Source organism: Solanum lycopersicum, chromosome 8 (assembly GCF_036512215.1).
Source record: "Solanum lycopersicum chromosome 8, SLM_r2.1".
NCBI lineage: Eukaryota > Viridiplantae > Streptophyta > Magnoliopsida > Solanales > Solanaceae > Solanum > Solanum lycopersicum.
The window spans coordinates 53,181,627-53,195,144 of record NC_090807.1 but is presented as its reverse complement, the minus strand read 5'-3'; the positions used below and the strand labels follow the sequence as shown (position 1 = coordinate 53,195,144).

Below are 13,518 nucleotides of genomic sequence, written 5' to 3'. Positions count from 1 at the left end.
CTTTTGAAATATTGCATTCAATATATGGTATTTGTTGAAAAAGGGTCATAGCTCTCACAAAATAACCTAGGTTGTTTTTGGTTTTATTATACTCTATTTTTATGGTAAAGATTACATCATTTATCACTCGTGATACATTTATGAAGCTATAGCAATTCCTTATTTTGATTTACACTTTCTTTGTGAAGATTGATGTCGCACACGATTGACAAAATTATCAATTAGGGGCCTTGCCTTACTCAAATGATTTCAATTATCTATGTCTCTACATAAATTGATCAAATATATTATTACTTAAATGCAATTCTACACAAATAATGAAGCTCTTAAACAAAGATTAAATGATTGTATATTTATGTGCTAAATGTATTGATATAACTATTTCAATCTTAATCAGATCTTTGACTGAAAAAAATTATATTGAAAATATTACTTTCCAAATAAACGTGCTATCTGAATCAAGAAACTCAAACATAAAATATTTAGGTGCTAGATTTCAAACACAGGAAGAAAACCTTGTTCCCTAAATTAGTAGAGTATTAGTTGTATAAAAAACCAAACTGAGTCTGATCAGATTCTTAATTTATTAATGGGGCCTACTATAATCTTCAATAATTAAAGAATCAAATCAGCAAGTTCATTCAATAATTCTTCTTTTGCTAACAACAAAACAAAAAAAAAGGAAAATAATAAATGTTCTATGAAAAGAACCAAGGAACTTCTCACAAAATTAATTCACTCTCAATATTTTTTTTAAACGATCATGTTACTCTTTTCTTCCAAAGTTAATTTAATTAATTTTTAAAATTAATTAAATTAAATTAACTAGTAAAATTTACATAAAAATATTATAATTATATATTAATAAAAATACATATTAAAATATGTACTATTATTATTTGACTATAAAAAGAAATTCACGATAAATAAAAAAGAAAAAGTACATCACATTTAATGATAACTTACACAATCACACATCTCCAAGAAGTCAAAAGTTGAACAAAAGAAATGTAACGTTCATCTTGTAGAATGGTTTTGGTAAGAATGTTTTTATTTATTTATTTATTTATTTTTATTAAAAGTAGGAAAATCAGAAAAATAAAAGTAATTTGTCAAGCTCGTTAACATGTTGAGAACCATTCAAAGTTCAATTAGAAAAAAAAGAAGAAGATGTATTCACAAATAGTAACTTTTTTTTAACAATAGTAATTCAATAATGTCATTTCCTATCAATTTCCCTTTTATTCGATCTTTAAACCTTAATGTTGTATTGCTACAAATTATTTTAAAAGGAATACCATAACAATTACATCCCCCAAAAAGTAAGTAAATGAAGATGAAGAAGCATCTAAATTAATATCAACTGATTTTACTTATCAACTATTAAAAAAAATTAATTTTGATTTATCTTTTTAAAAATATTAAAAAAGAAAATTATTTTTTTTCATATTTTTTAGCTTTAATTATTATTTACAAGACCTAATATCAAATAGGAAAATTTCAATTAATAAAAGTACCATGATCAAATAACTATATTAATTATTTTCTTAATATATATATAAATCAGATACAAATATATTACTTAAAAATGAAGTAACTAGTAAACTACTAAATTAGTATAGATCCTAGAGCAAAATGGTCAAGATATCCACGGTATTACATTAATTTAATTTTAAAAAATCAAATAAAACAACTCAAGACAAGAGAGGGATCGAAGGGTAAACATTAAACACAATGTGAAAGCAAGAAACTTCATAAAATAACTTAAATAGATTGACATACTAAACACTCACCTATAACTTTAACTCTAAATTATGAGTTCAGATAGTTTATTCTTCGTCTTATTTCAATTAATTATTTTTTAAAAAAAATTATTTCAAATTAATATTCATCAATTAATAAAAACTTTCATATGTTATCTTAAAAATATTAAAATATTTATTTATAAAAAAATAAAATTATATTATAAAATAATCAATTAATATAAATCGAGAAGTTATATATATTAAAAAAAAAAGAAAAGAAAGCATGTTTGTCAAAAGATTTGTATGTTGGTAAAGAAAAAATGTCATTGTAAAGTCCCAAATCACCGTCTTTTATCACCTACCTATTAGCTCTTATCTTTTTAGGTCTCAAAGCCAAAATCGGTTTTCTTGCCCCCTCGAAACTTCCTTCAAATCATCCAAAATCAAAACCGCGTTCACACACGTTTTTTCTTCATTCATTCGTTAATTAATGAATTGTGTTTCTACTCACATATATATATATAGAGTAGTATTTTCAACAGGCCCAAAGTCTCTATGCGTTCACACCACATTTTATCCCATATATATATGAATGAACCTTGTTTCCCAGAAGAAAATTCTTCAATTTCTTGTATCATGAATCATCTACCCAATAAACGCCGTAGAAGGAGGAAAGAAATCGTACAACAAACCCCAACTAATAGTAGCGCAGGTGGTGGTGGTAATGATGAATTTGGGTCGGAAAATCAAGGGGCTGTCAAAACGAAGGAGTTGAAACAGATATTAACCTCTTTGTTGTTACTTGAAGAGCAAGAAAAATCGGAATTTGCAAAGGAAGAGGAAGAGGATAAACACTTACTCGAAGCCAATCATAAGAAAACAACGAAAGTGATGTGGGATTATTATTCCAATGTTCAACAGCATCATTCTGATTTAGAACAGTTAGATGGTGTTCGAAAGAGGAAAGGGAGAGGGAATTCTGCTGCTCTTACTGCTACTGCTTGTGCCCTTGCTTCTGCAGCTGCAGAGGAAGAAGGGGTTTCCAGTAATAAATCTACCGATAAAGGTGCGCCTCATAGGCGATTGTGGGTGAAGAATAGGTCAAAAGCTTGGTGGGATCAATGTAACAGTCCTGATTTCCCTGAAGAGGAGTTTAAGAAAGCGTTTCGGATGGGGAAAGATACATTTGAATTGATATGTAATGAATTGACTTCTGTGGTTGCGAAAGAGAATACTATGCTAAGAGATGCTGTACCTGTGAAGCAGCGTGTTGCTGTTTGTATATGGAGATTGGCTACTGGAGAGCCTCTGAGATTGGTATCCAAGAGATTTGGATTGGGGATTTCGACTTGCCATAAGCTTGTGCTAGAGGTTTGTACTGCGATTCGAACTGTGTTGATGCCTAAGTATCTTCAATGGCCTGATGAGAAGAAAATGAGGGATATAAAGGATGAGTATGAGGATATGTCAGGGATCACAAATGTTGTGGGATCAATGTATACAACTCATATACCTATAATTGCTCCGAAAATTAGCGTTGCAGCTTATTTCAATAAGAGGCATACAGAGAGGAATCAGAAGACTTCGTATTCGATTACAGTTCAAGGGGTTGTTGATCCAAGAGGGGTGTTTACTGATGTGTGTATCGGTTGGCCTGGTTCGATGCCTGATGATCAGGTACTGGAGAAATCCGCCCTTTTCCAGAGGGCGAATACAGGGTTACTGAACAACGTTTGGATTGTTGGTAGTTCTGGATACCCTTTAATGGATTGGGTTTTAGTGCCTTATACACAGCAGCAGCTAACTTGGACTCAACATGCTTTCAATGAGAAGATTGGTGAGGTTCAACGGGTGGCAAAGGAGGCGTTTGTAAGGTTGAAAAGGAGATGGTCTTGTTTGCAGAAAAGAACAGAGGTGAAACTACAAGATTTGCCAGTGGTGCTAGGGGCGTGCTGCGTCTTGCATAATATTTGCCAGATGAGGAATGAGGAGATGGATCCAGAACTCAATTTCGAGCTCATTGATGATGAAATGCTTCCAGAGATTCAATTGAGATCGACCAATGCTAGGCTTGCAAGGGATGCTATTGCTCATAATCTTCTACACCATAACCATGCTGGTACTTCTCTCCTTTAATACAATCAAAGGAGGGAAAACTTTGATTCATGTAATTCTTTCAAGTTATTACTTATATTTTCACATTTGTTTTTCTTAAGTTAAGTTAGTGTGCAAACGGATGAAAATGTTGCTTTTCTAGCATACACTGCAGACAAATATTGTATTTCATACTTCAATTAGAGATTGATAGAAGAAAATTGACTTGGCAACAACACAAATTCTCTTCTTTTACTTGTTTGGTATAAATCAAAATCATCTCCAGTTCCAAAAAGAACCACAAATCTCTATACAGACATATTTTAGATCACAAGTTTTAAACTCTGTATCAAATCAAATGGGAGTAGTATGTTCGCGTGTTGTTCTATGTGTTAAGGATGCTCATAGCAACAGTGAAACATTCTTGCAATTGTTTAATTTAAACATTTTTTGAAGTATGAATTGTTTAGTACCCTTGTAAAATATAATACAGTGAGGATAACCAAAGTTTATTGTATGAATCTAGGTGACAATATATTTGAAAAATAGGACAGCAAACAGTGGGAAATCACTTTCAACTGATGTCAGATACTGGCTGGGCTAATTGGTTTTTGGGGCAAGATTAACATATTTTAATTCCTAAATGTCAATTCTTGTTCCCTAGAAGAAAATCTGTCTAGAGGCTACATTTAAAGAGAAAAAAAAAAGAACTTCAACTCCCTTCCTTTCATATTTATTTGCTTTTTTTTTTTTTTGGCTAAAAACAGATCACTAAATTTACTTAGTAGGGGGTTTTGATTATTCACATGCTCCAAAATTATGAAGTCACATTTTTAGACTTTCAAAGCTTATTAAGTATAGGGTAGCTTCATCAAACATCTTCTTACTATTCTCTCCGTTTCATTTTACTCGATCTTTACATCAAATATAAATATTTTATACTGTATTTATATTAAATAACTGGATAAAATAGTAATAACCAAATTAAGAGTTCAAAAGAATCATTGTTAAAGTTAGTTTAGTAAAATATATATTTAATTATTTCTTTTAATATAAGTAATATAAATCAGAGAGAGTATTAAGACTTCCTATCCTTGTTGGCACCAAATACAATGTTAAACCATTGTTTTCTCCGTTGACTTCTAAAATTTTATAAAGTCGAACAAGTAAAATAACTTTTACTTAACGTTTTCGTAAGAGATGTGCTAAGTCACATAAGTCAAGTAATATAAAATGAAAGGAATAGTTATAATGAGTAGTTCGATAAAATCAATTTATAGTAATTAGTTGTTATTTCTATATTAAGCTTGTGTTAGCTTGAACATGCAATCTGAAATCATGATTTCATATTTCATAATCTAAAAAAAAAAGTCAAACTCAATTTTAGAGAGAAGTACTGAAAACACCCTGAACTTGTTATTTTGGCACTAGGCTATGACATTCTTAAAAACCATTCATCTATTTGACTAACTAAACTTACATAGACCCCCGATCTGCCACATGGTATAGCAAGTGGTCTTAAATTTTTGTAGCAACATTGGCTCTTAAATAAAAATCATAGAAGTGTTGAGAACACCCCAAAATTTGATGAGAATTTAGGATTGTATTTCACTCATGTTGCGAGATGGGATGTATTTATGTTAATTAGTCAAGTAAATGAGTGTTTTTAAGGCAGTCAATAATTCGGAGATGAAAGTATTAATTTGTGCCGAGTTTAGGGGTGTTTTTAATACTTTTCTCCAAATTTTACAAAACAAATACTCATGTTTGTAATCTCAAACATTTATTTATAAAAGAAATATTGAGATATGCAATTTATCAGTGTGACGCTTGTAAAGATATTGTGATATCTTATTTATAAATTGTATTTTGCACATTTGCTAAGATTGTATAAGAATTGGAATTTTTTTATACAGTGTTCATAACTTCCAAAATTTTCATGTTTATGAAAAAAATGAAACTTTAAAAATATAAATTACATATCAAAACAAAACGTCAATTGTATATCATTTATATTGCGTATCTAAACGGGTCATAAAAACTATGATATCTTTTTCTAAAATTAAGTTTGATGCTAATCAGCTTGAATACCCTTTTAGAGTAAATGCACCACCAAATAGTATGCTTCTTTTAGGATTAGACTAGATTAGCCTTAAGCAACAAGTGAATTTAAATTAAGATAACTCACAATTTTTGGTGGCATGTCCCATGTAGGATGAAAAGTTAGCCCTTTCCACTTTACAATATACTTATTTAGCAATATATATATATATATAAATATAAACTTTGAACTTATGTGAATACAAATCATGATCCCAAGTGTAGATAATTAGTTAACGGTCATAATCATTTGATGAGATGAGATTGGAGTTGAATAGATAGAGAGGAGGAGGGGATTTTCAACTAATGGATGGCCAATTGATTATATTAGTTTAATAATAATGATTTTATATGGTTTCTTGTCAAGACAAGATTGTGTTGTCCATATCACAGAAATTGTAATCAATTTTGTTACCTAGACATCATGGTTTTGTCATTTTCTATAAACACATAACAAATGTCATTTTACCAATTAAATAAGGAAGAAGAAATTTGGGTCATTGGCATAAATGACTTTATTTTGGATTACCCTTTAATTTTTCGTGTAAAAAATACAAGTTATAAACCATAGAACATAAGTTTGATAACAAAAATTATGTTTCAAAACAAAAGTTTTTTAAAAGTTGGCATTCCAAATAAGTTATAGGTAAGGATGTTTTAGTCCTCGTAACGAAAATAGAGATGAAAATGAAAGATCACAATCTAAAGAGGCATAGAATAAAAAACCTATTCCAAAATAGGGATAATCCATGTAAAAAAAAAATTATGTTTATGATTTTCAGTTATTTTTTAATGCTTAAAAAAAATCAAATTTCAGAGTAGTATTCATGTTTATCACCACAGATTGGAACATTGTTGGATGAAAAATTGAAAATTGAAGTGAAAAACTAAAAACTTGCTAAGGTTTTTAAAAGCTTGATAACAACAAACAAATTTTATAATATATTAAATTTTTTGACAAATAACATTATTCAATGAAATTTGATTCATTTTAAATGAAATTTTTGAAATTCGTAGGAAACAAAACTCAACCTTTACATAATTTTATATAATATAGTAAAAATCACCCCTCATACGTTATTATATATATACCTTTTGCATTAAAAAAAGTTGATACATTATTTATAGTGAGTGTTTAGTATTATAAACCGAATATATAAACTTTGTTGCGAAAACAAAAGTAGTTGATTGCGTGAATATAAATTAAAAATAAAAATATGATTACGTGGATGTAATTTATGTGGAAATGTGTCATACAAATTTATTATTATTTTTATTACAGAAATAAAATTATTCAAAACGCGTTGAATCATGCTTAGACTTGGCCAAAATCAGATTCTATTCACACTAGACTAAAATATATAAAAAATGAACGATTGGAACAAGTATTAAAATCTATTTAAAATGAACTATTGGAACAAGTATTAAAATATATTTATTTATTTATATTATTTAGAAATGGAAAACGGCTGTTTTATAGTTTAGAGTAACATTTGATAACAATTGTCAATTTTATATCAACAGTAATAATTATACTTTTTTCCATTTTAATTGTTATTTTGTGCTAGTTTGATTAATTTGTAATGTTAAATTAAATTATAGTAATTTAATATTTTAAATAAAAAATATTTAAAAATTATATGAAAAGCAGATGCATAATTAGATGGGGGTTATGGATTCGGACGAACTCAGTAACTTTTCTATAGATTTTATATTTGTACTAGAAAATTAATTGAATATATGTGTTTATTAGTTTGCGAATTTCTAACAAAATTGCTTGACGATTATTAATGAAATTTAAAACCCCTAATTCTTAATTTTGGATTCGCCTCAAACAAAAAGTACCATAAATTTTAATTTTTTTATATATTAATATAATAAAAAAATCATAAAATAATAATTAAAGTCATTATTAATTGACACTAAAAATAGAAATTATAACGATTGAAATTGGAGGGATACAGTATATTATATACAACACACAGTTAGCAAGCATAGAGGAATGTCATGACATCAATAATTCTATTTTATTATTTTGAATGAATAACCACCGCTAAATATTCTTATTATTGCGAGGATCTCTTCGACAAATAAGCTATTTATTTGATCCGTCTTATGATGTAAATCTCCTAGTTTTTAATACTAATTTCACACTATATCTATTTTTTATAATATCTGTTAAGCTGATCAACAATGGTGATTTACACCAAAACAGAATGTAACCATAACAATCGATTTAAGAAGAAGAAGAAGAAGAAGAAGAAGAAGAAGGCATCGCATATGTTGATTTGTAGAAGATGAATACTGATCTTCCTGTATTGATTCTCACATATATATACAAGAGAATTGTAGTCCTATACTCAACAAATACAAAAGATATGAAATGTAAAATGTGTGACTAACTAACTTTCAAAAATTCGAACTAACTTGATGTGACATCTAACTAACACTCTAACTAACATAACTAACATAACTAACAAACTAATCATAATTATATTGTTAATACCCCTCCTCAAGTTGGTAGTGATGATCTTACAGCCAACTTGTTGAGTAATGCTGAATGTTTAACTCCAGTGAGGGCCTTTGTGAGTTATCTGCTAGCTGCTCAGTGGTAGAAATGTGATGTAGTGAAATGAGCCCCTCCTGAAGTTTGCTGCGTACAAAGTGACAATCGACTTCAATATGCTTGGTTCTCTCATGGAAACAGGATTGTGAGCTATGTGGATGGCAGACTGACTATCACAAAAGACAGGAATAGGTGAAGAATCAGATATAGTTAACTCTTTTGTCAACCTGTGAAGCCAAACCAACTCACCTACTACCTTCCTGATGGATCTATATTCTGCTTCTGCAGAGGATAATGAGATGGTTTCTTGTTTCTTTGATTTCCAGCTGATTGGACTGTTCCCAAGTAAAACCAAGTATCCACTAACTGATCTTCTTGAGTCTGGACAAGATGCCCAGTCTGAATCACAATATGCTTTGATTGAGCAATCAGAATCTTTGGATAGATGAAGGCCTAGAGTTGGATCTTGTTTCAAGTACCTAAGAAGATGAAATGCTGCCTGTAAATGTGAAGTTCTAGGATCTTGCATGAATTGGCTCAAGTGTTGAACACTGAATGCTATATCCAGTCTAGTGTTAGTAAGGAAATTCAATTTTCCTACTAGTTTTCTGTAGTATGTAGGATCAGGTGATGGAGTTCCTTCTTTGGCCCTTAGTTTGATATTTGGATCAAGAGGAGATGTAAGTGAACTCTGACTATAACAATCATATTCTTTTAGTAAATCCAATATAAACTTTCTTTGGGAGACAAGTACCCCTCCTGGTATGTCAAGTATCTCCATCCCTAGAAAGTAATGCAATCGACCAAGATCTTTAATCTTAAAAGTATCATCCAAGTAGGCCTTTAACTATGTAATCTCAGCAGTGTCTGTTCCTGTGAGAATAACATCATCAACATAGACTGCAACAAAGACAACTAAGGCACCAACCTTTCTATGGAAAAGTGAGTAATCATGATGGGAATGTACATATCCTCTGAGTGATAGAGCTTCAGTCAACTTGGCATACCATTGTCGACTAGCCTGTTTTAAACCATAAAGAGACTTGTTTAGCTTTCACGCTAAGCTCAAGTCATCCACAGCAAGCCCTTGTGGTAGTTTCATGTATACTTCTTCATGGAGATCACCATGAAGAAAGGCATTGTTCACATCAAGCTAAGACATCTCCCAACCCTTTTTAACAGCACATGCAATTAAGTTTCTCACAGTGGTCATTTTAACCACTGGAGAATAGGTCTCTGTATAATCCACACCAGCCTGTTGAGTGTAGCCTTTAACTACTAGTCTGGCTTTAAACCTTTCAATGCTACCATCAGATTTGTGCTTCACTTTATACACCCATCTACATCCAATTGCCTGTTTGCATGCAGGTAATTTTACAAGATTCCAAGTATTGTTTGCATAAAGTGCATCAAACTCTTGCAACATGGCATTTTGCCATGCAGGACTTAAGGCTGCTTCCTCATAAGATAAAGGCTCACTATCATGGCAAATGTTTTCAACCATTGCTTGACTATTAGATGCAATATCATTGGGAGTAATGTGATGATGTTTAGTGAACATGGCATTCAAAGAGAAGCTTTTATCAATGGGGATAGACTGTGTGGTAGGAATATGAGTTTTTAGGGTAGGAATTGAGTAGATGTAATCTTTCAAATGTGAAGGAATCTTGCTTTCTCTTTGTGATCTTCTGTGCAGTAATGTAGGGGGAGAAGGTGATTGATTTCTGTTAGGTGATAAGGTTGAAGAAGTAGGGAGCACACCTGTATTTTGATTTACCAAAGTGCTATCAAATATTGAATCAATACAATCATCAAAAACATCTGAAGGAACAGTTCTGCTATTTGTAGAATTTGTACTAGGAATAGAAGGAAAAACACATTTATCTGAAGTTAATGTAAAAGGGAACAGATGTTCATGAAACACTACATCCCTAGACATATGTATCCTTTTTGTGGCAAGACTCATCACTTTGTATCCTTTTGTTCCAAAGGGGTAACCTACAAACACATGAGGAGTGGTTCTAGGTTGTAGTTTATCCCTCTGAACTTTGGGTAATGTTGGGTAGCACAAACAACCAAAGGATCTAAGTTGGCTGTAATCTGGTTTTGTTTTGTATAGGACTTCATAAGGACATTTGTTTTTCAAATAGACTGAAGGAAGTCTGTTTATAAGATGTGTTTCTGTAAGTATACATTCCCCCAGTATTTTATGGGAAGCTTTGATTGAAATAGAAGAGCTCTTGCTGTCTCTAACAAATATTTATGTTTTCTTTCCACTATACTGTTTTGTTGAGGTGTATATGGACAGCTCTTTTGATGGATTATACCTTTGGATTGAAAGAAGAATTTGGTTTCATTGTTATTAAACTCAAGTCTATTATCTGATCTAATAATTTTGACTGTGGTTTGGAATTGATTTTCTATCATATTTACAAAGTTTTTGAGAACTTGTAAGGCATTGCTCTTGGTGCTTAATAGATGAGTCCAAGGTGATCTACTAAAATCATCTACTATGGTGATGAAATATTTGTAATTGTCATGGGTAGGTGCATGGTAAGGACCCCATATATCAACATGAATAAGCTCAAAAATGGAATTAGAGTGTGTGACACTTTGGCTAAAAGGCAATCTTTCTTGTCTTGCCATAGGACAGATTGTACACATAAAAGGTTGTTTGCTTCAAAAAACGGCTGGGATGGTAGATATTTTCCTCATTTTCACAAAAGGCACATGGCCAAGTCTATTATGCCACAATAGGTCTATACTATGTTTAGTAGATACATCATCAGAAGTAGAAGAACAAACAGTATGACTAGTACATTTGTTATTATCATGTAAAGTTTTGTTTGTGGCTTGACTATTATTGCTAGACAAAGAAGAGTTGTGATTGTTGTGAGATATGCAGCAGCATGTGGGGAAATTAGCAGGATTCTTCAGACACCTTGAACAAAGAAAATAGAGTCCTTCTCTGCTACTACCAAGCACCTGAGGCCTCTTCACTGAAGGGGCCTGCAGTAAACAAGAAACACTAGTCAATAGGATAACACTTCTCATTGAAAGAGTCAATGAGTGAATTGACACTAGGTTGTATTTAAAAGAGGGCACATATAGCACATTGTGTAGAACAATTCCAGATGTGATCACTACATCTCCAAATTCTATCACCTTAACTTTGTATCCATTGGGTAAAGAGACAAGCATAGGGTAAGACATGGTTTGAATATTGGTAAGTGAGGATTTGTTAAAGGTTATATGGTTTGATGCTCCCGAATCAATGATCCATAGGTCAGCACTTGATTTAAAACATTCACATGAAGGATTGCCAAAATCAATAGATGAAGAACATACTATAGTACCTGCAAAGTTCACAGAACCAGCTTCCATGTTTGAGTTGTTTAAATCAGTTCCTTCAACTCGAAAATTCTGCAAAATTCATCATGTTATCATATTGATCTTTAGTGAATGTAACCATTTGATTCTGATTTTTCTGCATGCAATCTTCTCCCTGTGCAGATACCACATTATCAGAGGATCCATGAACATTAGCTACAACTCTCCTTCCTCTATATTCATGATTATTGTTCTGCCTTGCATGAGATCCATTGTTCCTATTAGTCTGACTAGGATATCCAATCAACTTATAACATTTCTCCCTGATATGTCCTATCTTTTTGCAATAACTACAAACCATAGCACTTCTATTGCTACTGTTAGCTGGAAAGTAGTTGGATCCTCCATAGTTGTTGTTACTTGAAGTATTGCCAGAGTAGTTTTCATTAGACAATGATGTTTTGTAGTTTCTTCCTGTTGATCCCTTTCCATTGTTATTAGAAGAGTTCACATTCAAGGAAATCGATTCCATAGGAGTTTGATTAGCAGGTTTGAACTCCCTTTGCTTCTCCTCTTGAATCATTAAGGAAAAGGCTTGTGCCATTGTTGGAAGAGGATTTATCATAAGAATGTTGCCTCTTATCACAGTATACACCTCATTCATCCCCATTAAGAATTGTATTAAACGTCTATCTTGTTCTGCTTTGTATAATCCATCCTTGGCTCCACAATTACAAGCACAAGAGCATTGATTCTTTACATTCAAAGTGCTCAATTCTTCCCAAAGCTTTTTCATCCTGGTGTAGTAGACTGTTATATCCAAATTTCCCTGTGTGAGAACATTAATATCCTTTTGAATTTGATATAGCTTTGCTCCATTTGTTTGGTCATATCTATCTTCAAGTTCCTTCCAAAGTTCCACTGAATCACTAACATACTCTACACTATCTGCAATTTCCTTAGTGAGAGAGTTTAAAATCTAGGAAGTCACCATGTCATCGCATCTCTGCCATTGATGCAATTGGTTTAACACAACTGCCATAAATGAATCCAAGCTTGTTCTTCACTGACAAAGCTCGCATAATTCCCCTTCTCCAAGATCTATATCGTGTTCCATCGAATTGAGTTGGAACTAATACCATACCAGGGCTATCTAAAGGATGTATGTAGAGAGTGTTGTGTGCATCACCATTAACAGAGGTTCCTTGTGCTGAAGGAGCACTTTCAGATTATGTCATGATGAAGGATCGACTGGATACAAGAAAAACAACTAAACAAGAAGAAACCAACAGCAGATTCAAATCAAAAACAGCAAGAACAGCCTAGCTCTGATACCATGTTAAGCTGATCAACAATGGTGATTTACACCAAAACAGAATGTAACCATAACAATCGATTTAAGAAGAAGAAGAAGAAGGCATCGCATATGTTGATTTGTAGAAGATGAATACTGATCTTCCTGTATTGATTCTCACATATATATACAAGAGAATTGTAGTCCTATACTCAACAAATACAAAAGATATGAAATGTAAAATGTGTGACTAACTAACTTTCAAAAATTCTAACTAACTTGATGTGACATCTAACTAACACTCTAACTAACATAACTAACAAACTAATCATAATTATATTGTTAATAATATCTTTTCAATAAAGGTGTGCGAAAAATCAAATCGATTT

General features: G+C 31.6%; 2 protein-coding genes across 2 annotated transcripts; one reads left to right on the top strand and one right to left on the bottom strand.

Annotated features, from left to right (window-relative positions):
* Positions 1-2,022: 2,022 nt before the first annotated feature.
* LOC101251309 (protein ALP1-like) lies at positions 2,023-4,081 on the top strand. Its single transcript, XM_004245025.5, has one exon. The coding sequence runs from the start codon at positions 2,301-2,303 to the stop codon at positions 3,879-3,881; it is 1,581 nt and encodes a 526-aa protein (XP_004245073.1). The 5' UTR covers positions 2,023-2,300; the 3' UTR covers positions 3,882-4,081.
* A 4,455-nt stretch (positions 4,082-8,536) lies between these two features.
* LOC138338032 (secreted RxLR effector protein 161-like) lies at positions 8,537-9,286 on the bottom strand. Its single transcript, XM_069288493.1, has one exon. It carries the CDS (start codon positions 9,284-9,286, stop codon positions 8,537-8,539), a length of 750 nt encoding a protein of 249 aa, XP_069144594.1.
* Between the last annotated feature and the right edge of the window lie 4,232 nt (positions 9,287-13,518).